Consider the following 27,891-nt stretch of genomic DNA (forward strand, 5'->3'; position numbering starts at 1 on the left):
ATGTCACAGCCGAGTGTCGGTAAGGAAGCATTCCTTCCTAAGAGTCAGTTGCTCGCTCAGAGAAGGAGACTGCTGCATGTATGTCTGGGCGCCGCTCCGTTCGCCCGGTATAGGCTCCGGTGTCTGCGCTCCCTCTGACTGATTTTTTTGTATGAGGCGTGTCCCTTGCTGCAGCGCTGGCCAATCGCAGCGCACAGCTATAGCCTGGCTATGATGTGTCCGCTGCGAATGGCCAGCGCTGCAGCAAGGGATACGCCTCATACAAAAAATCAGTCAGAGGGAGCGCAGACACCAGAGCCTATACCGGGCGAACGGAGCGGCGCCCAGACATACTAGTAAGTGCAGGGAGACCCCTGGGCGCCGCTCTGCCCACTGATATAGTTAGTTTTTAGTTTGTACAGTAGTGAAAGGTCCTCTTTAAGTTACGGCTTGTTCTACCAGAGCAGTGGCTACATCCTGTGCTGAAATGTCAGTAGACCAGATTTGCAGAGTGGCCACCTGTTCCAGTTTCCATACCTTCTGCAAACGTTAGACTGGACATTGTGGCAAACAAAGAGCTAGCCTTTGGGCGTAAAGTCCCTCAGGTTGTTGTCCCTCCCTAAGTAGCATCTGATCTGGTACGGTCATGGAGGATGTCTTGGAAAGTCAGAATTAGTCCTACCATTAATTGGTTTTCCAGGCGTCTGACATTTCCGCAACCTTTAATTCCCTCCAGTACACGTACAAACTCCATGCAGATGTTGTCCTTGGTCGGATTCAAACCTAGGACCCCAGTGCTGCAAGGCACCAGTGCTATCCACTGAGCCAACTTGCTGCCCATTATAAAGAGCTTTCGTCCATCCTGCTGTGGTATTGGGGGGGGGGGGGGGGGAAACACTGGGTGGGAGGGACCATTTTTAAACGCCTTGATCTGGTCCCTGCAGAAGCTTATGAGGACATTCCCTGGTGGTGCTGTCATTTCGCACTCCTGGCAAACCAATTACCAGGACTAAGGGTCCAGTCACTGCGAACCCATTCATTCTCTATGGGGCAGGAATGAGTGCGGACAGCACAGTGTGCTGTTCGTATCCGCATTGCTGGAGTGCGCCCCCGATCTTCCGGTCTGCGGCGGCTCCGGAAAAAATAGAACATGTCCTATTGTCTGCAATTGCGGACAAGAATAGGCAGTTCTATGAGGTTTGCCGGCCGTGTGTATTGCGGATCTGCAATACACTACAGACGTGTGAATGGACCCCAATTCTTACCTTTAGTTTATTTGTAACTTTCTTATCTGAGTAAAAGTGACACGATGCCCTTCTAAGAGAATTTTATGAAGAATTTTCATGAGGGAAGCAACTAAAAATGACATGTCAAGCTTGCCATTGGGTCATCTTTAATGGGAACCTGTCAGCAGGGAATTGACTTAAGCCAGGCACAATGCCTTGTGGGGATTGCTCAGCTGAATGTAATATACCATTTACTCAGTGATCTATTTCTTCATTCTGGAGAAAAAGTACATTTAATCCATACGCAAATGAGCAGTTAAGTGCACGGAGGGTGGGACAAAGCCACGCTGTGCTCCTCCTGCTTCCTCTGCCAGCCCACCTACCTCCATTTACCTTGAGTGACATGGTCAGGTTCCTACATAGTTAAAGGGCTTCTGTCAGCCCAATAAACCGTTTTTTTTTTTTTGTTTACTAATAATCCCTATACTGCGAGCTCTGCATACATAAGTTAAATAATCATTTTGGTTCAGTTGAATTTGATAAAAAGCGATTTTTAAAATATGCAAATTACCTTGCTACCAGCAAGTAGGGAGGCTACTTGCTGGTAGCAGCCGCATCCTCCGATCCTAATGACGCCCCCTCCGCATTGTGATTGACAGGGCCAGGGAACGGAATCGTTCTCTGCTGGCCCTGCCTGTTAGCATTCAAAATCTGGCTCCTGCGCTGCGGCCATACGTATCTTCAATCTGCGCAGGCGCACTGAGAGGCGGCTGCTCGCTCCTCAATGCGCCTGCGCCGGGTGTAAATGTGACGTCATCGGCGCAGGCGCATTGAGGATGGAGCGGCCGAGCGAGTGGGCCTGCGCAGATTGAAGATACGTACGGCCGCAGCGCAGGCGCCAGATTTTGAATGCTAACAGGCAGGGCCAGCAGAGAACGATTCAGTTCCCTGGCCCTGTCAATCACAATGCGGAGGGGGCGTCATTGGGGTCGGAGGATGCGGCTGCTACCAGCAAGTAGCCGCCCTACTTGCTGGTAGCAAGGTAATTTGCATATTTTAAAAATCGCTTTTTATCAAATTCTACTGAACCAAAATGATTATTTAACTTATGTATGCAGAGCTTGCAGTATAGGGATTATTAGTAAAGAAGAAAAAAAAAAAACGGTTTAGTGGGCTGACAGAAGCCCTTTAACTGACCTGGTCCCATCAATTAAGGGGAGGGACTGGCAGAAGTGGGCAGGTCAATGGCGCACAGTGGCTTGTACCCGCCCTCGGTGTGCCTAACTGTTCATTTGCATTCAGATTACATAGTAACATAGTACATAAGGCCGAAAAAAGACATTTGTCCATCCAGTTCGGCCTGTTATCCTGCAAGTTGATCCAGAGGAAGGCAAAAACCCTGTGAGGTAGAAGCCAATTTTCTCCACTTTAGGGGAATAAAAAATTCCTTCCCGACTCCAATCATGCAATCAGAATAAGGCTACTTTCACACTAGCGTTCGGGGCTCCGCTTGTGAGTTCCGTTTGAAGGGGCTCACAAGCGGCCCCGAACGGATCCGTCCAGCCCTAATGCTTTCTGAATGGATGCGGATCCGCTCAGAATGCATCAGTCTGGCTCCGTTTGTCCTCCGCTCCGCTCAGCAGGCGGACACCTGAACGCAGCTTGCAGCGTTCAGGTGTCCGCCTGGCCGTGCGGAGGCAAACGGATCCGTCCAGACTTACAATGTAAGTCAATGGGGACGGATCCGTTTGAAGTTGACACAGTATGGCTCAATTTTCAAACGGATCCGTCTCCCATTGACTTTTAATGTAAAGTCAAAACGGATCAGTTTGCATTATCATGAACAAAAAAAAAAAAAAAATATATTTTTTTTTTTTTGTTCATGGTAATGCAAACGGATCCGTTCTGAACGGATCTAAGCGTTTGCATTATAGGTGCGGATCCGTCTGGGCACATACCAGACGGATCCGACCTAAACGCAGGTGTGAAAGTAGCCTAACTCCCTGGATCAACGACCCCTCTCTAGTAGCTATAGCCTGTAATATTATTAAGCTCCAGAAATACGTCCAGGCCCCTCTTGAATTCCTCTATTGTACTCACCATCACCACCTCCTCAGGCAGAGAGTTCCATAGTCTCACTGCTCTTACCGTAAAGAATCCTCTTCTATGTTTGTGTACAAACCTTCTTTCCTCCAGACGCAGAGGATGTCCCCTCGTCACAGTCGCAGTCCTGGGGATAAATAGCTGATGGGATAGATCTCTGTACTGACCCCTGATATATTATTACATATTAATTAGATCTCCACTCAGTCGTCGTTTTTTTCTAAAGTGAATAACCCTAATTTTGATAATCTTTCAGGGTACTGTAGTTGCCCCATTCCAGTTATTACTTTAGTTGCCCTCCTCAGGACCCTCTCCAGCTCTGCTATGTCTGCCTTGTTTACAGGAGCCCAGAACTGTACACAGTACTCAATGTGTGGTCTGACTAGCGATTTGTAAAGTGGTAGGACTATGTTCTTATCACGGGAATCTATGCCCCTTCTGATGCAACCCATTATATTATTGGCCTTGGCAGCAGCTGCCTGACACTGGTTTTTGCTGCTTAGTTTGCTGTTTATTAAAATTCCTAGATCCTTTTTCATGTCAGTGTTACCGAGTGTTTTACCATTTACCATGTACGGGTGACTTGCATATTTCTCTAGAATGAAGCAACGGATTGCTAAGTGAAAGTTATCTGTAACATTCAGCCGAGCTTTCTCAACAAGGCGTTTTGCCTGGTTTTACAGGCCGTTGACATGGCAGAATTTTGCCAGAATTCCACTTGTGGCTGTGTTATCTGACTTGTTTTCAATGGGAGGCAGCGTTGATGTTCACCCGCTGGCAGTTTTAAGCCATAACAGTGCCAAGAAGGAACATGTATCTTCCTGGTGCCGTGTGTGGACAGCTGCTGCTTGAAGCCCAAAGAGTTGACCCATTAATATAAAAAGTATATTCCAGCTAGGGCTGCACGATATGGGAATTTTGTGCGATTGCGATTAGGGCCCTAAAAATTGCGATAACGATGTGCGATGCGATATTTTAAGGGAATTGTGCTAGAGGTCTATTTGCTTGGATTTTCCCATATGAGCCGCTGACGCGGCTGGGTATGACATAGTTATGGGGGATCTGTGGATGGCGCTGTTATGTAGGGGGATCTGTGGATTGCGCTGTTATGTGGGGGATCTGAGGATGGCGCTGTTATGTGGGGGACCTGCGGAGGGCGCTGTTATGTGGGGGACCTGCGGAGGGCGCTGTTATGTGGGGGACCTGCGGAGGGCGCTGTTATGTGGGGGACCTGCGGAGGGCGCTGTTATGTGGGGGACCTGCGGAGGGCGCTGTTATGTGGGGGACCTGCGGAGGGCGCTGTTATGTGGGGGACCTGCGGAGGGCGCTGTTATGTGGGGGACCTGCGGAGGGCGCTGTTATGTGGGGGACCTGCGGAGGGCGCTGTTATGTGGGGGACCTGCGGAGGGCGCTGTTATGTGGGGGACCTGCGGAGGGCGCTGTTATGTGGGGGACCTGCGGAGGGCGCTGTTATGTGGGGGACCTGCGGAGGGCGCTGTTATGTGGGGGACCTGCGGAGGGCGCTGTTATGTGGGGGACCTGCGGAGGGCGCTGTTATGTGGGGGACCTGCGGAGGGCGCTGTTATGTGGGGGACCTGCGGAGGGCGCTGTTATGTGGGGGACCTGCGGAGGGCGCTGTTATGTGGGGGACCTGCGGAGGGCGCTGTTATGTGGGGGACCTGCGGAGGGCGCTGTTATGTGGGGGACCTGCGGAGGGCGCTGTTATGTGGGGGACCTGCGGAGGGCGCTGTTATGTGGGGGACCTGCGGAGGGCGCTGTTATGTGGGGGACCTGCGGAGGGCGCTGTTATGTGGGGGACCTGCGGAGGGCGCTGTTATGTGGGGGACCTGCGGAGGGCGCTGTTATGTGGGGGACCTGCGGAGGGCGCTGTTATGTGGGGGACCTGCGGAGGGCGCTGTTATGTGGGGGACCTGCGGAGGGCGCTGTTATGTGGGGGGCCTGCGGAGGGCGCTGTTATGTGGGATGTGTCACACATATAGCATCTTATGCTGGTTCCCCTCATGGCCCCATGTGTCCCTTCATGTGTTAACTCTCCTATTCATAAAATGGCCAGCCTCTGTACTTTCACAGTTTCACTATGAATGCACTCACACTGCAGAGAGCGAGCCGGCCGGCGCGTGACTGACGTCACTGTCACGCTCCTCCCACTTAATTCAGGAAGCAGGAGCGTGACTAAGTGACGTCAGTCACGCGCCGGCCGGCTGCCTCGCTCGCTCCCGCTCGTCGCTGCAGTGCATTCATCGTGAAAGTAAGTACAGAGGCTGGACCTGTTATGTTATCAATAGGACAGAGGACTTTTTTTTATCAATAGGGGCCCCTTAATATATAATAATCGCAGCATTTTCGGCTCGGCCGAATCGCCAAACCGCATTTGCCGATTATCGCGGTTCGATTACTTTAGCGATATATCGTGCAGCCCTATTTCCAGCAATAACAAATTATCACCTCTGTCTCTACGACCACTCTATTTAAGCAGGGGACTTCCATTCTGGGAGTTGGTGGGTGTCCCAGAAGTCAAACCGCTACCTGATCTAGCACTTATTGCCCATCCAGTGGTTAAGTGATAATTTATTTACCTGAATACCCCTTTATTTTACTATTATATTACAAAACGGTTTTCACTAGGAATCGTGAAAATAGCTTGTGTAGATATTCCTGTCATACTTGGGGCAGTCCATGGTGGTGTTTTGGTTTCCTTTCTCGTCTAATGGGCTGAATTCTGATGGTCACACATGCCAAGTTGAATTGCCTGAATTCTTAGGCTGGGTTCACACTTGAGCGCATTTTTTATGCGCGTTTTTTGCTATAGTAAACGCGAGTTTGAAGCGCGTTTGTGTGATTGACTGCAGTGTCCTATGGCCCCAAACGCGTGTCAAAACGCCCCAAAGAAGCTCAAGAACTTGTTTGAGCGTAGGGCGTTTTTCAGCGCGTTCAAACGCGCTGTAAAACGCTCAAGTGAGAACCAGGGCCATAGGGAAGCATTGGTTTTCATGTGTTGAGCGTTTTACAGCGCGTTTGAACGCGCTGTAAAACGCTCAAGTGTGAACCCAGCCTTATACGTGGGTAAAGCCTCATTCACACATGGATTTTGAGCCCAAACTAGGTGTGGCTCTAAACACAGAACGGCTGCAGATCTTTCCCTTGTATTTTATGTCTGTGTTTTGACTTACAATGAGTCTTAACAATGTCTGCCATTTAGAATAGGTGCACCAGAAGTGGCTTCTTCTCACCAGCCCTCAGAATGTTATGTAGATACTCCGAGGGGGAGTCAACTGTAAGTAAATGATTAAAGCCAGGTCCTCCCCAGCCGCTGATGTTAATAGGTGTATACACAGTATTTGCAGGCATGGATCTGATTCTGAAGCAAAAACTGGGTTCTTAAATGGGCTCTTATTGAACAATATAGGGAAAAGAGAAAAACGGGAGGCAGCGCCTCATGTGTGTTGCTGTTTCACATATTGAACAAATGACTTTTGTTCTAGGTGGTTACTGTTATCAAAATCTCAAAAGATCGGATTAAAGGGGTTTCCCAGTACTTTTTTGATGGCCTATCTTCAGCTGATCAGTGCTGGTCCTACCTCCTCTCCAGTAACTTCAGCTCCAGACCTACTTGGGACCATCTATTGTGTAGTGACCAGAGCTGGTTACTGCAGCGCTGCCACTTGCATACATTCTTTAGCCTGGGGCTACACTGGCTATGACACATGTAGTGTGGCCTAAGATTGCTGCATCACGATACTAATGAGAGTTGAGAGATTATTAAAATGTGGTCACTTTATGTCGCACTAGTTACCAAAATTTGCAGCAATCCTGGCCTGCTGGCACAAGTTGACCCCCATTCACTTTCATTATATTGTGATGTACAGTAAGATTGCAATGCTTTTTGTGGTCCACACGACATGTCACTGCCAGAGTCGCAGTATAGCCCCAGCTGGACACGATCAGTCTATGTATGTAAGATGCACTTCAGATTTTGACTCTTGCAAACTTGTTTCAAATTCCTTTTTCTTTTCTCTTACAGATCTCATTAAGGAGCCTTTTTAAAGATGGCACTGCGCTTGCGTTTAATTTTGCCCTACACCATCCCTGGAGTGCTGGCACTTCTCGGTTGGTGGTGGTTCTTTTCCAGGAAGAAAGATGATGGCCATAGCCGACACAAGCGTCTACCTGCCCCCACAGAGGTGCAAGCAGACAGTGCCCTGACAGAACTTGACCCCACAGCAGAAATTCAGAAAAGCAGTTTAAGGGTACAATTTGTACAGCTGGACAGTGAGGCAAGCACTCCAAAGGGCACATGCTTGGTGCCTCCAGTAGCACAGGTAGCTACGTTGACTGATATGCAGCCTGACAGCAAGGCTGAGGATATTTTAAGTGAAGAATCTGAAATCCAAAGTGAGATTTTTGACTCCTTACAACAGTCTACTATGGAATGTGATATTGAGCTGTGTTTAGGGGATGCAGACGGTGTGTTTACCAAACCTACAGAATATTTGATGAGAAATTCCTCTGAAGTTACCCAGCTTTTCTCCTCAGAAGAACTGCACACGGTGCCTTCTAGTGAAGATGGCCAGCAGCCTTCTATTGATGAGATTGAAACCGTGGTGAAAATGTCTGTTCTAGTACAGTGTCCTCAATCAGTTATTAATGAGACAAGGATGCCTATGAGAGAAACTGCGATCAGTTGTACCCAGCTGCTGCCATGCCATCTGCCTGAGTTGGGGACAGAGTTACAACCACTAAAGCAAGATCAGTTGTCTCCTTCATTGGAGCTGAATGTTTCCGAGCTTCTGACTGAACCTGTCACCACAGAGACTGTAGAATTTATATCGACAGATCCTCTATCAAGCATCAAATCTGCATGCACGGAGGTAATGAGAGAAGGAAATTGTGCTGATATATTGGACGCCTTTTCTCAATGCTTGGAGAAAAGTGAACAGTTTGAAGAAGGGAGTGCTACAACATTTTTTGAAAACTACGAGGCCAATCTAGTTGAGCAGCTCGCCATAAACATCATATCCAAAGTGATTGTAGCTGCTAAACAGGAAATTTTGGCTAGCTCAGTTGGTAATGTATCAGATGACAGATGTCAAGTACTTGAGACAACTGGAAAGATGCTACCAAACGATGCTCAATGTCCACAGAGTGCATTGGAGAGAGAAGCTGATGTGAACAGTAAAACCTGTGCAGAAATGGACACCTGTGAATCTACTCGAACAGAACAACCCCAAGAGGAAAATATCAAAAGCAGTGAGGTAAATAAGCAAGGGGACTTTACTCTAGAATCCACACAAATGGAGTGGTCTCAAGAGGAAAACGTAAATAAGCAAGGGGACTCTACTCTAGAATCCACACAAATGGAGTGGTCTCGAGAGGAAAACCTCAAAAGCACTGTAGATAAAAGGCAAGGGGCCTCTATTTTAGAATCCACACAAATGGAATACTCCCAAGAGGAAAAAATCAGGAGCACTCCAGTTCTTGATAAAGACGTAGACGCTGCCTATGATATGGACTCTGCCTGTGAATCCACACAGACAGAAGACTCCCCAGTGGAGAACCTGACTAACATTTTAGTAGTAAGTAAGGTTTCATGTCTTGAAAAAACAGATGAAGAGCAGATTGTTTCAAATACATCCATGCCACAGACCTATGCCATGCCAAATTTAAGTCCAGTTCATAAAAATACAGATTTTCTAAATAAATGTCCGACCATTATGGAGGATTCCGGTGTTGGCGCGTGTACATCAGAAAATGGCATCTGCATGGAGGATCGGTTGCAGAGCACTATACTATCTAGTGTTGGCGCCTATGACTCTTTAAGTTCGTCAGGCATTGAGTTATCGGAGGAAACCTTTAATGTGTCCAGTGAAAAAATGAAGAAGCTGAGAACTGTTGAAAACAGTCTACCATATAGTAATGGAGACGTGAAGAGTGATGTGAAAAATGAAGGCCCGTGGACTGGAGACGCAGAAGTTGATCACTCAGGAGGTGAGGTATTTGCTCTTTGCTCCTTTTAACATGCCAGCTTTTGTGTTATGGATAAACGTATATTACTGTCGTAAGGTACGTTACAGTAATGGCTTTCTGATACCGAACAAGATCACTGTGCTGCTCTGTTTCTGTAACTTCGGTAATAGTGAATGGAAGTTGCTGAACTAGTGTAGCACACTAAGCTTGGCTGTAGCTATAAATCTGCCCACTTCTTGCAGCTTGGGTGCAGGAGCCCCAGTCTAGAGGTGGAGCTCTCCCTGATCGAATATTTATGGCATATATTTTACCATAAATGCCTGAGATGAGCATACTCTAACATTAATGGCATATGGTCAAGGATTCTCTGTTGGAGGTGTGGACCAGATCATTTCCCATGCATTCACCATTTTTGGCACTAACCTAGTTACTTGCATATCTTCATATTCTTAAAAGCAAAGTGCCTGCTCATGTGGAGACTGGCTTTCCTATAATTAGGACCTCCGCTGGCCAAACATTTTATGATATCCTATGGGTATGCCCTTGACATGAATGAAGACTGTGTGGTGGTCTGCTTCTAGAGAAACTTACAATCTATGAAAAAGGACCTCACTCAAAACTCTATGCCCCCAGTAAATAAAATGTTTATGGGCACAGTTTTCTGCACTGTATCTTGGGCCAAAATGTTTTCTTGAGGCCTATATGGAACATCACAGTACTCCTGAAACGGATGTGATTTGGCTCTGCTGGGTGCATGTAGCTTATTTGGTTTCAAAATGTCCATCTTGCATTTTATGATAATTGCTTTGTTTAGTTGCACAAGATTTTAGTGGTATTAAACTTGTTTTCTTGACTTTTGACTATGCTTTTTCAGGTTCAGATGTAAATAGCATGGACTCTGTGGACAGTGGTTACGCTCTGGGAAAGACTGAACAAGGCCAAAATGTAAAGCAGAAGATGGAAGTAAAAAAGGCTGAGCTTGTCATCTGGGAAATCGAAGTGCCAAAAGTGAGAGCAGCTATAATAGCTAAAAATATTTGGGGAACACAGTTGTGTGTGTTGTTGTTGTTGTGTTTTATTTTATTTTTTTTATTCCCCCCCCTCTGTTCTTAGGCTACATACACACGACAGTGAAAAATGGCTGTGTGACAAGTAACGGCCGTCACACGGCTATTTTTAGCACTAGTGAAAGTCTATGGGGCTATTCACATGGCCGTTCTTTTAACGGCTAGTGAATAGCGTCCCTACAAAAATAGGACATGTCCTATTTTTGGCTGTTTTCATGGCCGGACGGACCCTATTGAAATCAATGGGACTGTTTTTAACGGCCGATTGACAGGAGTGCACTGGTCTAACGGCTGTTAAAAACGGGTACACAGGCCATTTAGCGGTAAAAAAAACCCCAAAAAAAACCCTCGCCTCATGCACTTGCTCGCGGAGTGACAGTCTCTTCTCTCTTCATTGAGCAGGACCTGCGATCTGCGTGGTGGCGTAACCATTTGGGAGCGCACAGTGAAGTCATTGCGCACTTTCGTCAGGTCCCGTTCTGTGAAGAGAGAAGAGACTGCTTCAGCGCGAGCAAGTGGATAAGGTGAGTTTTTATTTTTATTTTGTTCTGTGGGACTCTATGGTCACACACTATGGGGGACATTATTGAAGATGGGGCCCTACATTGAGGGCATTATTAAAGCTAGGGGCGGTTAAAAAGATTATATACACTGTGGGGGACATTTATTTAGCTGGGGGCACTATAAAAAAAATTATATACCCTGTGGGGGACATTTATTTAACTGGGGGCCTACATGGGGGACATTATTTTAGCTGGGGGTCTACCATCCTGTGGGTGTTCTCAGAAGGGTGGGTCTAGAAATAACTGCCAATCAAATTCATAAATTATTCATGTCCGTTTTTAACGGAAATGAAAAACTGATGCGAAACTAACATTAAAAATAGACACACGGCCAGAAAATTGATGCACACACTGATGCAAAATGGCCATGAAAAACTGACCGTGTCCGTTTTTCACGGTCGTGTGTATGAGGCCTTAGTGTTACAAATTGACAAGGCTATGAACCATCTCTCCTTACCTCCATCTTTACCACTACCAACTGTCTAAAAATATAAGGGTTTTTCCCATCCCCTACATTTGTGGGATGTTCCCAGGTTATTCCATACATGTCTGCAAGCGTGCTGGCTTGTTTCCATAAGGCTCCTTTCACATCACATTTAGAGCCTAGATTTGGCATATGTAAGAAAAGCTGTTCCATTCAGACTGTACTATTCCACACAGGGGTATACAAATAAAGGTATACATTTGAAAACTTATACCAGTACTATATATTTTTACAGCATGAGGCAATTAATCATGTATCCCATTGTATACCCGTACTGTGGGATACATCACAGCCTTCCATCTTTATTTATCAGGACCTATCCAATGTAGCCTCTGAGTGATGTGAACAGTGCCCAGCTCCCAAAGAGGTAAATGGCAGCCATTGTGACAAAGACCACCTCATCAGGTGGAATGACACAGATGTGGGTTCCAGGGGTTGACCCCATGTCTGAAAAATGTATGGAACATCCTAGAGTATGCTACACCCAAATGACTGATTGAGCAGTCACATTTCTTGTGGCAAGAGGGACCAGGTAGTAGAGACTCGTTGGGGACCAGGAAGTGTTGGAACAGGAGCAGCAGGGGAAAACTAAGGCGACTATAAGGCCTCTTTCACACGATCGAGTTTTCTGCGCTGGTGCAATGGTGAAGTGAATGCACTGAATCCTGACCTATTCATTTCAATGTGTCTGAGTACATGAGTATTTCTTTTTCTCGCATCAGTTCTGCGTTGCGTGAGAATCGCAGTATGTTCTATATTCTGTGTTTTTTGACGCAACCCTGGTCCATTAAAAGTGAATGGGGCCTCAGTGAAAAATAAATTGCATCCAGATGTAACCTGAATGCAGTCCGGGTGCAATGCGTTTTTCCCCCCACACGTGTGCATCAAAACTGGCTGCACCCACGCGGAAATTAAAAATGAAACACTTAATGCAATTCTGAGAGAAAGCTTATGGTTCGTGTGACAGAGGCCTAAAACTTCATTATTATACACACACAGATTCGGCTTGTCAAATCTTAACCCCTTCCCGCATTTTCACGTACATGTTCGTGGGGGAATGTGGTGCCTCACCGCATTCCCATGTACAGGCCCAGCTATTACTGATAGCCGGGCCCCTGCTGCATCCGCTGGCTTCGCTCTATGCGGTGATGCCGGCGGATTAACCCTTTCACATACCGCGGTCAGGTGGCTGTTTTGCCATGGCTGCCCTGATGCCTTCCACAGGCATCGGAGCCCGCCAGCTACAGGAGAACCAACTTGAGGGCTGGGTCTCCTAGGCATCTTTCAGCGTCTTACTGTGTAAGACGCTGACATTTCAATTCAGTACAATCCATAAAAAAATATAAAGTTTTTTTATAATAAAAAAAAGCATCTTTTTCCCAATGTAAAGTAAAAAAAAATTGTAAAAACAGGGAAAATAAGAAAAGTAAACATATTGGGTATTGCCGCGTCTGTATTGACCGGCTCTATAAAAAGATCACTTGACCTAAACCTTCAGGTGAACACTGTCAAAAAAAAAAAAAAAAAAAAACTGTGCTAAAAAAAAATAATTTTTGTCACCTTAAATCACTAAATGTGCAACACCAAGCGATCAAAAAGTCATATGCAGTCGAGGATAGTACCAATCTAACGGTCATCTCGTCCCGCAAAAAAAGAGCCCCTACATATGACAATCGCCCAAAAAAATAAAAATATGGCTCTGACTATGGAGACACTAAAACATGATTTTTTTAAATTTTTGTTTCAAAAATATTATTGTGTAAAGCTTAAAGAAAGTATACATATTGGGTATCGCCACATCCGTAAGCTGTATAAAAATATTACATGATCTAACCCATTAGGTGAACACCGTAAAAAAATATATCAAGTGATCATAGTCATATGCACCTTAAAATAGTACCAATCAAACAGCCATCTCATACCGAAAAAAATGAGCCCCTACATATGACAGTCTCCCAAAAAATAAAAATAAACTTTGGCTTTCAGAATATGGAGACACTAAAAACTATTTTTTTTTTCAAAAAATGCTTTATGTAAAACTGAAACAAACAACCAAAAAAATTGTCATATTTGGTATTGTCGTGTCCGTAACAACCTGCTCTATAAAAATACTACCTGATCTAACCTGTCAGATGAACATTGTAAATAAAAAATAAAACTGCCAAAACAGCAAATTTTTTTGTTACCTTGCCTCACAAAAAGTGTAATATAGAGCAAAATTCATATGTACCCTAAAATAGTACTAACAAAACTGCCACCTTATCCTGTAATTTCCAAAATGGGGTCACTTTTGGAGTTTCTACTCTAGGGGTGCATCAGGTGGTCTTCAAATGTGACATGCCAACTTAAAATTATTCCAGTGAAATCTGCCATCATATGGCAGTTCCTTTCCTTCTGCGCCCTGCCGTGTGCCCGTACACCAGTTTATGACCACATGTGGGTGTTTCTGTAAACTACTGAATCAGGGCAATAAATATTTAGTTTTGTTTGGCTGTTAACCCTTGCTTTGTTAGCGGAAAAAAAATGTAAAATCTGCCAAAAAGGTGAAATTCGGAAATGTTATCTGAATTTCCTTTAAATTCTTGTGAAACACCTAAAAGGTTAACAAAGTTTGTAAAATCAGTTTTGGGTGGTTTCTAATATGTAAGCCCCAGAAAGTGACTTCATAACTGAACTGGTCCTGATAAAATAGGATTTTGGAAACATTCTTAAAAACTTTAAGATTTGCTTCTAAGCCTTCTAACGTCCCGAAAAAATAAAATGTCATTTTTAAAATGATCCAAACATGAAGACATATGGGGAATGTAAAGTAAGAACTATTTTTAGAGGTATTACTATCTATTATAAAAGTAGAGAAATAGAAATTTGCTAATTTTTCCAAATTCTTTGTAAATTTGGTATTTTTTTATTAAATAAAAATGAAATATTTTGACTCAATTTTGCCACTCTCATGAATTACAATATGTGGTGAGAAAATAATCTCAGAATGGCCTGGATAAGCAAAAGGTTATTACCATGTCAGATTTGCAAAATTAGGCTGGGTCCTGAAGGTTAAAAATGGCTCTGTCCTGAAGGGGTTAATATTCGGGAATGATTGATCTAATGTGATATCGCCAGTGAATTTTACACCTTTTCTTTTTCTTCTATTTAAAGCACTTAGTTGGTCGCTTAATTGGTAAACAAGGCAGATATGTAAGCTTTCTGAAAGAGTCATCTGGTGCCAAGATTTACATTTCTACATTGCCTTACACACAAGACTTCCAGATTTGTCACATAGAAGGTAAGGGTGTATATTCAGGATGACATAAGTGATCCACCAGTCCCAAACTAGACACTGGAAATGTATAATTATCATACCTGGTGCCCTCCATTTGAAATATGGTGCCTCTGTTTTCAAGATCTGGTACTCCAACTTCTTCTGTCTAGAGTCTTAGCATTAGTTCACACTGAGTGTTTTGTCTCCAAATCGGCTCCAAAAAAAAAGCCTCAAAACAGCCTCCCATTCATTTCAATGGGAAGCAGCACTTGCATCATGGGGTAGATTCGGCACTGATTTTTCCCACTCTAATTAATGAGAAGCTGAAACGCACAATTTGATATGTGCACATACGCGCAATTCAGTGCAATATTATTATTATTTTTTTTTTTTACATGTGTATTTTGAAAATCAGCCATGTGAATTGACCTTTAGACTTACCGAGCAGTAGCCTACAGCGCTGATTCATTCCAGCAGAGGGCACTAGACATTATGATTGCAGTGTCACTTTAAACTGTAGGTTTGCTGTATTCACTTTATTACTTTTTACAGGATCTCAGCAGCAGGTTGACAGAGCATTAAGTCTAATAGGAAAGAAGTTTAAGGAACTCAACCTGACTAACATCTATGCACCTCCGCCTTCTATGGCATTGCACTCTCTTCCCATGACGTCATGGGTAAGTTGCACATTCAGCATGTACTGTTCTTTTTTGAGTGTTTATTGTTCTGCATATGGAAATTGACTGTGCAGATATCAGTGGTCCAGCTTTTTACAGTCCCAGTTTGGTGCCCAGACATGATACAGTGTTGTGACATTGCTGCATCTCCTCTCAGGGCAGCTTGCCTTGTGAATTTTTGGTCAATAATCTCGCAACCTGATAGAAATGAGATGCGCCATTTAACGTTCACTATGTGCTCTATACCCATGAGGGTTTGGGACTGTTCACAACATGCTATAGCAACAACAAGTTTAAAGAGGTCTTTTGATGTATTATGCGTTTCTGAATCTGTATTATAGGGGTTGTCCACTTTTAAAGGATAATAAAACAATGATAATAAATGATGATAAAAATAATAAAATTATACTGGCACAGCAATATCAAACACCAGACATGAGGCAAATGTCTCATATGTCCACAATCTTATATTACGCTGCCTGATGATTGCACAAGCCTACTATATATTGCACAACCTGCTAAATAGGATCCAGACGAAAACTAAATTAGGAGTCCACACTCTCCATAGAAAACAATAGTGTAACTGGTAAGTCCACAAATATATACTTGATGGTAGGATATACTTCATAGGCCTGCTAGATTCATATATACTGCACGGACCCACTGTGTCCCATAAACAGAATCCAGATGGTAGTAGGTTGACAGTAACAGGTGGTTAGTAACCGGATCGTATTAGTCTAGTTGGTTTAAGGATATAGTCCCCCTCATTTCAGGTACACAGTATTAGTTAGACAGTGCTAGTATGGTGCATTACTGCTCCTGAGTTCTCCGGCTATATGTTGTAGAAGCTCCTTCTTTCAGCTTACCCAGCACGGCGTTCAGTTCGGCTTTACCTTGCGCGGCGTCCCACGTGGTTTCAGAGTCAAACTTGGCATCCCACGTGACTCTACAGCCGCTTCCTGGAGAACATCCTCAGTGTCCTGGGTCCTACTTTCCCTCCGCTCTCATTAGCTTTAGAGGCACAAGTATCTCACCTGATGGAAGCAGTCAGCAGGACACTGGAAGCTGCTGATGTCCTCTTCTAATGTAAAGTGTAGGGAGCCATCAGCAGGAGCAGAGGAAGAAGTGCTGGTGCCAGGAGCTTCTACCACCCTGCAGTAAAGTGGATATATCTATGCAATTCTATTAAATATTCCCATTTAGTGAGTGCCCTTCCACATTTCAATTTTATTTAGCTTTTCTTGGGACGGGCGAGTCCAGTGAAGTGTGCACCCATTTTGCTGTGCCCAATTGGTGAGCCACTGAATACACACAATTTACAAAACGCTTTTAAATGATCCCTTGACATTTTCGCTGAGCACAGGGTGTGCTGATGCTAGGTCTTCCAGCAGTCGATTGGAATCTCTGGGATAACCCAGCAGTTGCTCTTCATTCTGGCTGCTAAAGGGTTTCCTTGGGACTTAAAGTGGTTGTCAGGTCATCAATATGAGGAGACCGATCGTTAGCATAGCATCATTATCAGATCGGTAGGGGTTTGGCACTGCACCTCCATCGATCAGCAGTAGAGGCTGTAAAGCTCATACGAGTACTCCATCCTCTTCATTGTTTCTCAGCGTGCTTTGTAGCAGCAGTGCAGTATAATTACAGCTGTTCATCTCATTCAAGTGAATGGGAGAGGGATTTCTCCCCTGACAGCACCTCCATTCTTGTGTGTTTCACCGTGATAAAACAAGATGGGACATTTATGTTAGGGCGACGCTGGTTGCGGCCTGGATTGCTGAGTAGCGGTGATCCCACAGAAATGAATGGGGTTGCCACGGCAGTCGCAAGAAATTCATCCTTGTTGGATTTCTTGTGACTGCCACGGCGATCCCATGCATTTCTTTGGGATCACTGCTACTCGGTGATCCTGGCTTCAACCAGTGTCTCCACGTAGCCCTAGCCTAAGTAAGTATATTAGTACAGTCTATATGTTCAAGGCTCCCACATATTTGTAAAGAGTAGACCTAAACAGAGATCCCCTTTAACTTAGCTTTGCACAGTTCAAACTGATATCTGTGGCCTGTTTATTTAATGGAGAGCCACTGTTTGTAGCTGTTCTGGTGAGCAAATAAGGCACCTGAATGGGGAACACCCCTTCTATTAACCATTATTTCCTATTAGGGCTGTTTCACACAAGAGTTTGCAGTCCGGAAATCGCACTAGTGTGTGTGTGAGCGTGATCCTCCCTTCTGGACAATGCTTGTCTTGCAGGAGCACACGGCATTATACTGCCTTATAATGTTATGTGCCTCTCCATGACCACCTACAGAATCCTACTCACAGCTTTAAGGTCATGCAGAGGCACATAGCATTATAAATCAGTATAATGTTGTGTACTCCTGCAAGACGAGCAGTGTCCAGAATGGAGGATCATGCTAACACACGTAGTACGATTTCCAGATTGCCCACGGTCGTGTGAAACCGCCCTTATAGTATTAAAAATGTGTTTGCCTCAAGTATAATTGATTATTCTTTTCTTTTTAGCTTATGCTTCCGGATGGTGTAACGGTTGAGGTGATCGTGGTCAATGTGGTCAATGCAGGACACATGTTTGTTCAGCAGCATACGCATCCAACATTTCATGCTCTTCGTGGCTTGGATCAGCAGATGTATCTCTGTTACTCGCAGCCTAGTGTTCCAACGTTGCCCACTCCGGTGGAAGGCAAGTTTGCTTTTCAGCTAGTTCCTACCATTTATGTCTGAAATAAACTATCGTGCCTCTCAATCTTGAATATTAGCTTTTTGCAGATGTGTTGGGTATTTAATTGCCAAGTACAAAAAGGGAATATCTATATTTGCTATTTCAACGTGGAGATTTTGTACAGCAATGGACTTCTTGAGTTGGAGTTTATTGACTTTAACTGGGCAAAAGTTATTAGTGCATGACAGGCTACTGAGGGTGCCTACTATGACTCCTTGAACAGGGAAGGGCTATCTGTCAGGAAATCCTTATTAGAATAGTAGGTGAAGGAGTAGAATGACATAATGACAGCTCTAGAGCGTAGATTAACATGGAAGCAGAGGATCGGTGGATTCAGTAGTATTTAAAGGAGAAGCCCTGATCAGCCACACTACTGGGATAGCACATGGGAGGTGTGGTGCTTTAGGTTGCCACCCCTCACTCATCCCTGGTCTGACTGATGTTCCTACAAAGAGGTCAGCCCTTCTAAAACTCCAGAGAGACAGGTAGTTAAAGAGCTGGACAGGAACTAGTATACATTGAGAGACCTCAAAAAAGTATATCCAGAAAACCATCCAGCCACATTAGTCACATATAGGTTAACATGTATTAACAATCTTAATGAAATTGACCCCTTTAAAGCTTCCTGTGTGTAGCCTGTAGACAGGGACAGACACGGAAAGAAAATACGATCGTGTGCATGAGCTATAATTCTGAACATAGTTTGTTTAATGACCTGAAAGACTCGCTCTGAGGTTTGAAGCCTTGTATGATGTTTTTCTCTTCAGTTGGAGTAATTTGTGCAGCACCTGCTGGAGATGATGCTTGGTGGAGGGCACAGGTGGTGGCCTACTACAAAGACTCTGAAGAAGTAGAGATACGATATGTTGACTACGGTGGTTATGAAAGAGTCAAGATTGACATTCTTCGGCAGATCAGGTCAGTACCTACAGTAGTTCTCTGCATATTTTATGGGAATGTGTCATCAGAAAATCACCACTTTGTTTTAAATAAGGTTTGTGTTAGTATTTTAGTATTAGTATTTTTCATGATTTTTAATTTTCATAAGTCAATATCTATTAAAAAAAATAAAAAATCCTAAAGCCCAACATTTTTCACACTGGCCACAATGCCTGGTTATATGCTTGACACTCCTGTTCTGTAGAGAGCACTTCAGAAAGATTACAATGAAAGGTGACACCTGTATGTACTGTAGATGAGACCGGATCCAAAAGTCAAAAAACGCAAGTGTGAAAGTACCCTAAGGCGGCCTCGAAGAGTTCCCTAGCCAGATGGCTTAGGTCATTTTTTTTCTCTGGCTTACCTCTCTTCTGGAAACATTTCTACTTGTGCAGTCTACCTCTTGGGAAGAGAGGGCTAATGTTTCTATTATGCAAACCTGTAAGGCTGCCACGTGGCCTTCCCCTTCTACTTTACCGTCTCTACCGGCTCCAGCTAAATTCTGCCTCTGTTCTTCTGTCGGTAAGAAGTTCTGCATGCAAGTGGTGCGCCCCTTCCTGTATGTAAGGGGTATTCTTATTTTTTTTTAAACTCGTTTTATTAAAAGAGAATGACACAAGTATGCCATACTTGTGTCAATGTGATGGCCCACGCAGGGGCGCCTCAGAAATACCAAGAAAACAGTGATACATGAAGACATTGACATTTATCAGGACTCTAGCGTGTAAAAGGACATGGTTTTTAACCCGGACAGCATACAATATTCACAGAATAGACAAATCACACACATAAATGCTCCAACATTAACATCAGTGATAACAGTGCTATAAAGTATCTGAATATTGGTTCGAAGATCAATGTGACCCGTCAGCCGTCGAGTGCAGACGCGATGAGTGTAGGGTGAGAGGAGAGGCACACCAGTCGCCCCAGACTTTATCAAATTTTTGTGGACACCCCCTATGCTTATACACGATGTTCTCCATGGTGACTGCGTGGTTCACAAGAGTGAGCCATTGTCCCTTCGAGGGGGGGGGGGGGGGAAATCTCCCATCCATCTTATGGCAATTGCCTTTCTAGCTAGAAAGTGTTTCCGCTAAGAAGATTCTGTGGTAGTGTGACCACGACTCTTCATCAATGACTCCCAGAATGCACATCTTGGGGCATAACGGCAATGTCACAGGAACCATAGTTGCGAGGACCTCCAGAACTGAAATCCAGAACTGTCTAATGAACTCACAATCTCACATCATATGCCAAAAATTGGCTCCAACGGCATCTATGGCACCTGGAGTGGCTAATCCTGCTCATCTTTTGAAGTCTGGTGGGCGTGAGGTAGCTACAATGAAGGATAAAAAGCTGGATCATATTATTTATAGAGGGTGATACCTTAGTCGGAGCCATTAATGCCTCCTCCCAATCCTCAGAAGACAAAGATGGTATTAGCAACTTCCATCTGTCCTCAACGGCCAACGGGGTCACCAGCAGGCGGCAGTCCAACAAGTGTATATATAGCGCTGAGACTATGCCTCTCGGGCCTTACGATTTTAAAACCCCTATGATAGGGTATTTAGAAATACTCCTGTTATCACCTCTAAATTGGGCCTGTAGTGCATGTCTCAATTGAAGGTATCGGAAGAATAGAGTACGGGACACCTGAAACTTATCCTGAATCTGGGAGAATGATCTAAGCTGCCCGCTCTCATATAGATCGCCCAAAGTGAGTATACCATGTCTCTTCCAATCAGATACACCATCCAACTTTACCAGATGTGGGAACATACAGTTATCCCATACGGGGACTTCACTTGGCAAATCCTTGTAGGAATTTAACTTAGATGCCTGCCATATCTGATGGGCTAGCTTATGTACTGGGAGAAGACCCTTTTGAATATGGCGAGATCCCTCCAGAACGGGCCACAGCGTGGGAACTTGCAAATATTCGTGCAGGTAGCATTCTGCGTTTGGGCTTGGGGCATTTGTGACCCAGTATCTCAGAAATCTAAGTTGACTTGCAATATAATAAAGAAAGAAGTCTGGAAGGGAAGCTCCTCCCTGTAACCTCGGCCTTTGTAAAACTGATAGTGAGAGTTTCCTCCTAGATTTACCCCATACAAAGGAGGCTATAATAGCATGTATACGTTTAAAAAATCCCCTGGGAACTGGCGTACAGGCATGGGACAGAGTATAAACCCTTGGGCAAGAGTATCATCTTTACCAGATTCAATCTACCCATAACTGACAGAGGGAGGGTCTCCCATGTTTTAACCTTATCTTGGAATATGGTCTCTAAGGGTTCAATATTCAATACATAGGAGAGTTGGGGCTCTTTAGTGATTATTACCCCTAAGTATTTAAACCGATCAACTACAGGCAGGTTGTTTCGGCAACTGGGCCAATCATGGTTCCAGAGTGGCATGATGGCAGACTTGCCCCAGTTTATGTGTAGCCCGGAGTATTGCCCAAAGCGCTCTATGATTTCAATAGCTCTTAGTAGAGATACTTCCGGTTCCGACATAGAGGATCAAGTCGTCTGCATACAGTCCAATCCTGTCTTCCCTATCTCCCTCGCAGACACCTGCATAAACCTGGTCCTGTCTAAATCTAATGGCCAGATGCTCTATGGCAGGGGTGCACAACGTTTCCTGGTTGGGGGCCACATTGCCAGACTGAACCAATGACGAGGGCCGAAATTAAAATTTAAAGGTATATTAACAACTGAAATATTGTACTTATGGCATATTGAACACACATTATATACCATTAATGTCTATGTACACTTCCAGGACTCCCATCTAATGGGAGAAATACATGAAAAATATATGTGAGCAGCCACAAGACATAGGCATACATGTCTGTTACCAGATGGTTGGGGGCCGCACAGAATGGTATCAAGGGCCGCATGTGGCCCCCGGGCCGCAGGTTGTGCACCCCTGCTCTATGGCAATTGCAAACAGCAAAGGCGAGAGCGGGCATCCCTGCCTCGTGCCTCTGAGTAAGGGGAACCTATCAGAGTGGGAACCGTTCAGTTGGATGCTAGCAGTGGGTTTTTTATATAATATTTCTATCCATTTAATGAATTTAGGACCGAAGCCAAAGCTGCCCAGCACTGCTGTCAAAAAGGGCCATTCCAACGAATCGAAAGCCTTGGCCGTGTCCAGTGAGGCCAGAGCCCATCTCTCCTTCTTAGCTACCCCCAGCTGGGCAATTACTTGAGCCCTCCTAATGTTGTCTGATGTGGACCTTCCAGGCATGAAGCCCGACTGATCAAAGTGAATTATTGACGTGATAACCTTATTCAATCTATTGGCTATAATTCTCGTCAGGATTTTATAGTCCAAGTTTAAAAGTGAAATTGGACGATAAGATCCACAATCCAATGGGTCCTTGCCAGGCTTCAAGATCACAACAATGGATGCATCATACATGGAATCTGACAAGGAGCCACGGGAGTGCGCCGCTCGGTACAGGTTCAGTAACTGAGGGTTTAGATTTTCACCATACTTAGAATATAGCTCTACCGGGATGCCATCTGGGCCTGGGGCTTTCCCTGTCGGTAGATCCTTAATGGCTCTCTCCACTTCCTCTAATGTAATATCCTCCTCCATAAGACCCTTATCTAGGTCCGCTAGCCGAGGATGAGACACTTCAGTGAGGTAGGACTCTAATTCTAGCCCTGAGTAAATAGCTGCTGATTTGTATAGGTCTCTGTAAAAATTATGAAAGCATTTCAATATGTCTTGCACCGATTCCATTATGCGTCCGTCAGTCTCCTGTATCCTGAGTACCGGGGAGACATATTAGTGCGTGCTATATGCGCAAGTAACTTCCCTGTCTGATTGCCTGTCTCAAACGCCTGTTGCTTAAGGAAGAAGAGCTTCTTTTTGCTCTTTTCCTCCAGATGCAGCATGTACATTCTCCCTCTGGATAACCACTCTAATCTGCGCTCTTCAGAGGGGGACTCGGTGAACGCCCACTCTGCCTCCTTACAGCTGGCATGTAAATCCTTTTCCTTACGTTGCGAATCTTTCTTAACGTATGAGATGGAGGATTTGATGCAACCTCTAAGGTACGCTTTCACTGTCTCCCAAAGCAATAGAGCGTCTGTAGACTCGCCCTGTATCTCAAAGAACATCCTCAACTGATCAGGGATTCAGTCATTTAAACCAAACAAGGACAACCAGAAAGGGTGTAAAGGGGTATTCTTATCTGTAAATCTCCCCTGTGGTGCTTTTTTTTCTGGGCGCAAGGGAAAAATTATTACGCTTACCGGTTCTCTGATTTTCCAGACCCCATGACAGCACCCTTCCTTATTCCCTCCCTGGTGTTTCTGGGTTCTTGACTTAAAGAGGACCTTTCACCGATTCTTACACTATGAACTAACTATACAGATATGTAGAGCGGCGCCCGGGGATCTCACTGCACTTACTATTATCCCCGGGCGCCGCTCCGTTCTCCTGCTATGCCCTCCGGTATCTCCGCTCACTAAGTTATAGTAGGCGGAGATACCAGTCCCTAAGTTATGGTAGGCGGAGTCTGCCCTAGCGCTGGCCAATCGCAGCGCAGAGCTCACAGCCTGGGAGGTTATTTTCTCCCAGGCTGTGAGCTCTGCAATGCGATTGGCCAGCGCTAGGGCAGACTCCGCCTACCATAACTTAGGGAACGGAGATACTGGAGGACATAGCAGTAGAACGGAGCGGCGCCCGGGGATAATAAGTGCAGAGAGATCCCCGGGCGACGCTCTACATGGCTGTATACTTAGTTCATAGGGTAAGAATCGGTGAAAGGTCCTCTTTAAGTTGCACAGGGTGAAAAAATAAAAAATGGAAAAAAAATCCTATCCCTGGGGGCGGATCCTCTCTCTGTGGTGCTATCGTGGGCTGTGGAAAATCCGATTACCGGTAAGTGTAATCATTTTCTCAGCAATGCAGGCACATATGAACATGGGACCAACACAGATGTGCACTCGGCAGCTGAAGGCATCTAACAGGTCAGCCAGATTCATAGGTAAAGAGCATTTGTCAGCAGATTTGTAAAGAGCTGCTGTCTCCTCTTCTGAAATGTCTGTATTAGCCACTACCTGCATTCTCCATGTAATGACAATTGTTATGTCAATCCTTAATTGTTTCTGCTAGAAATTATGAATGAATTACTAGCAGTCTGTAATGTGTCCCTTCAGTCTGAAACTGGCAGCAATGATTGGATAGTGTCACTGTGCAGGGACACACCCCTAACTGGTAACACCCAGCTAAACCTTTATTGCACACTACTAGTAATGCATTCATAACTTGGTGGAGTAATCAAGTAATGACACTATGTAGTCGTAAAAATAGATGCACCAGAATTGTTAGTACATGGGCAATGCAAGTAGTTGCTAATACATATGAGACCTGTCCAGAGAGGTGACGGGTCCTCTTTAACCTGTAGGATACCAGCTCCGTGCATGTATGGCGTTAGAAAGTGGGTCCCAAAATCCCAGCGCCGTACATGTACGGTGCGCTGATCGGGCGGGAGCTGCGGCGCATTAACCCACGCACTTCTGCGGTCAGCTCTTCCCGCGGCACGTGCGGGATCCTGCCAGGTGCAGGGTGGCCATCGGGTCCCCGCGCTGCTGTGATGGGGACCTGATGGCAGGGAAGGCAGCCCGATGCCTTCCTTAGGAATCGTGGCTGCCTTCCGTGACAGCCTGTGAGATCCAGCCCCCTGGATCTCACAGGCAGCAAACTAACAACATCACAGGTAAAAGTGTCAAAAAGCCTTTTTTTTTTTTTTTTTTTTTTGTTACCTTACAGCACGAAAAGTGTAATATCAAGCGATCAAAAAGTCATGCACCCTAAAATAGTACCAATTAAACGGTCATCTCATACCGAAAAAAATGAGCCCCTACATAAGACAGTCGCCCAAAAAATAAACTATGGCTTTCAGAATGTGGATACACTAAAAAATAATTTCAAACAACCCAAAAAGTAGTCCTGTTTGCTATTATTGCTTCCGTAACAACCTGCTCTATATAAAATACCACATGATCTAACCTGTCAGATGAACATTGTAAATGACAAAAAATAAACTGTTCCAAAACAGCTATATTTTTTGGTTACACAAAAAGTGTAATATATTGTAGGGATCGACCGATTATCTGTTTTACCGATATCTGCCGATATTCAGGATTTTGACAGTTATCGGTATCGGCATCTATTTTGCAGATATTCCGATAACATATGGGGAACACAGATCGCGCTGCTCTCAGCGCTCTGTGTTCCCTCAGCAGCACAGAGGAGAAGGAAGCAGTGTCTCCCTCCCCCTGTGATGCCGCTGCCGCCAATGAAGAGACAGATGGGGAGGGGCTTTGGCCACTGCGCCACCAATGAGGTTAACTTACTCATTCATTCAAATTGAACAGGAGGCGGGAGCTGGCTCCAGAATCACACAGCCGGCTCCCGACCTCTGAGTGGTAGCTGCGATCCGCGGTAGTTAACCCCTCAGGTGCCGCGGATCGCAGCTACTGCTCATAGAGGTCGGGAGCCGGCTATGTGATTCTGCAGCCAGCTCCCACCTCCTGTATATGAATAAATGAGAGATTTATGTTTATTGGTGGCGCAGTGTGCCCCCCAGTATTAATCATTGGTGGCGAAGTGCGCCCCCCACCCCAGTATTAAAAACATTGGTGACGCAGTGCGCCCCCCCACCTAAGCCACCCCAGTTTTAATCATTGGTGGCAGTGGCCACAGGGTCCCCTCTCCCCTCCTCCTCCGATCGGAGCCCAAGCAGTGTAAGCCTGGGGCTCCGATCTGTTACCATGGCAGCCAGGACTCTACTAAAGCCCTGGCTGCCATGGTAAGCTCCATGCTGCTGTGTGCACAAAGCACAGAGCAGCAGGGACAGTGTGAGCTCCTATTCACCCTGATAGAGATCTATCAGGGTGAATAGGACAAGGGTTCTAGTCCCTAAGGAAGCTAAAAGTTAGTAAAAAAAAACCACCAAAATATTAAGTATAAATAAAAAAAGATTTACAAAAAAAACTACACATTAACAATAAAAATACTCATTTTCAGCAGATTTGTGTAGGAATTATTTTTTTTCAAAAATGAAATTTCACAGAATTTCAATTATCGGCTATCGGCCTGAAAGTTCACAAATTATCGGTATCGGCCCTAAATAATCAATATCGGTCGATCCCTAATATAGAGCAACCAAAAATCATATGTACCCTAAAATAGTACCAACAAAACTGCCACCTTATCCCGTAGTTTCCAAAATGGGGTAACTTTTTTGGAGTTTCTACTCTAGGGGTGCATCAGGTGGTCTTCAAATGTGACATGGCAGCTTAAAATTATCCCAGTGAAATCTGCCCTCCAAAAACCACATGGCGTTCCTTTCCGCCCTGCCGTGTGCTCGTACAGCAGTTTACGACCACATATAAGGTGTTTCTGTAAACTACAGAATCAGGGCAATAAATAGTTTTGTTTGGCTGTTAACCCTTGCTTTTTTAGCAGAAAAAAAATTGATAAAAATTGAAAATCTGCCAAAAAAAAGTCAAATTCGGAAATTTCTTCTACATTTTCCTTTTAATTCTTGTGAAACACCTAAAGGGTTAACAAAGTTTGTAAAATCAGTTTTTAATACTTTGAGGGGTGTCGTTTCTAAAATGGGGTGATTTATACGGTAGGTGGTTTCTAATGTGTAAGCCCCAGGAAGTGACTTCATAACTTTACTGGTCCTGAAAAAATTGGGTTTTGGAAATTTTCTGAAAAAGATTTGCTTCTAAGCCTTCTAACGTCCCTGAAAAATTATCCAAACATACAGTAGACATATGGGAAATGTAAAGTAATAACTATTATGAGGTATCACTATCTATTTATTTTAAAAGCTGGGAAATAGAAATTTGGAAAGTTGTGAATGTTTCCAAATTTTTTTATTTTTTTTACTTTATTTTTATTTTTTCTATAAAAATGAAAAATATTGACTAAAATTTACCACGATCATGAAGTACAATGTGTCACGAAAAAACTGTCTCAGAATGGCTTGGATAAATTAAAAGCGTTCCAAAGTTATTACCACATAAAATGACACAAATGTCAGATTTGCAAAAATCGGCCTGGGATTTAAGGTGAAAAGTAGCTCAGTACTGAAGGGGTTAAAACAAATTGAATTAAAACCCCAGAACTTTCAGTATTTTCAGGCTTCTTTATGCAGGTTTTAATTTTTCTGGGCTGCTGCCGCTTGTTTGCATGCTGTACATCCACAAATAGCAGTTTTCTGTGATGCAAGACCAATTCTTTCAGCTTGCATAATGCTAGCAGCCTTCTCCCAGATCTACCCAGTACACATGACTGGCATTTATTGTACCCCGGACTTCCGCCAGTCTCTAGAATAGGGGAGGGGGGCTTTTCTGCACTACCTTCAGTGTTTCTGGGCAGTCCTTGAGTGCTGCACTATTCAAACTCCTTATTGCAGATGTAGAGAGTAACAGGACTCAGGACCCTGTGTTAGTGAATGGGCACCTGGCATTGGGGGCTTTAATCTTCTCAGGACCGCCGTACGCAGGATTGCGTCTTTGCGGCGGCCCTGCTCTTCTGGGTGGACGCGCCGGCGCGTCCTCTCGCGAGACGCGAGATTTCCTGTGAACGCGCGCACACAGGATCGTAAGGTAAGAGAGTGGATCTCCAGCCTGCCAGCGGCGATCGTTTGCTGGCAGGCTGGAGATGTGATTTTTTTTTTAACCCCTAACAGGTATATTAGATGCTGTTTTGATAACAGCGTCTAATATACCTGCTACCTGGTCTTCTGGTGGTCCCCTTTGTTTGGATCGACCAACAGAGGACACAGGTAGCTCAGTAAAGTAGCACCAAACACCACTACACTACACTACACC

General features: G+C 44.7%; 1 protein-coding gene across 3 annotated transcripts in view; it reads left to right on the forward strand.

Annotated features, from left to right (window-relative positions):
• The window catches only part of AKAP1 (A-kinase anchoring protein 1), a 65,104-nt gene that overhangs the window by 25,821 nt on the left and 11,392 nt on the right, over positions 1–27,891 (forward strand). For all 3 annotated transcript variants that reach the window (XM_040424886.1, XM_040424885.1, XM_040424887.1), the window contains exons 2-7: positions 7,351–9,314; positions 10,168–10,301; positions 14,561–14,687; positions 15,216–15,340; positions 17,867–18,044; positions 18,851–19,001. In XM_040424886.1, the coding sequence (XP_040280820.1) occupies positions 7,376–9,314; positions 10,168–10,301; positions 14,561–14,687; positions 15,216–15,340; positions 17,867–18,044; positions 18,851–19,001 (2,654 nt within the window). In that variant the 5' untranslated portion in view covers positions 7,351–7,375. The remainder of the gene's footprint in view (positions 1–7,350; positions 9,315–10,167; positions 10,302–14,560; positions 14,688–15,215; positions 15,341–17,866; positions 18,045–18,850; positions 19,002–27,891) is intronic.

Source organism: Bufo bufo, chromosome 3 (assembly GCF_905171765.1).
Source record: "Bufo bufo chromosome 3, aBufBuf1.1, whole genome shotgun sequence".
Lineage (NCBI taxonomy): Eukaryota > Metazoa > Chordata > Amphibia > Anura > Bufonidae > Bufo > Bufo bufo.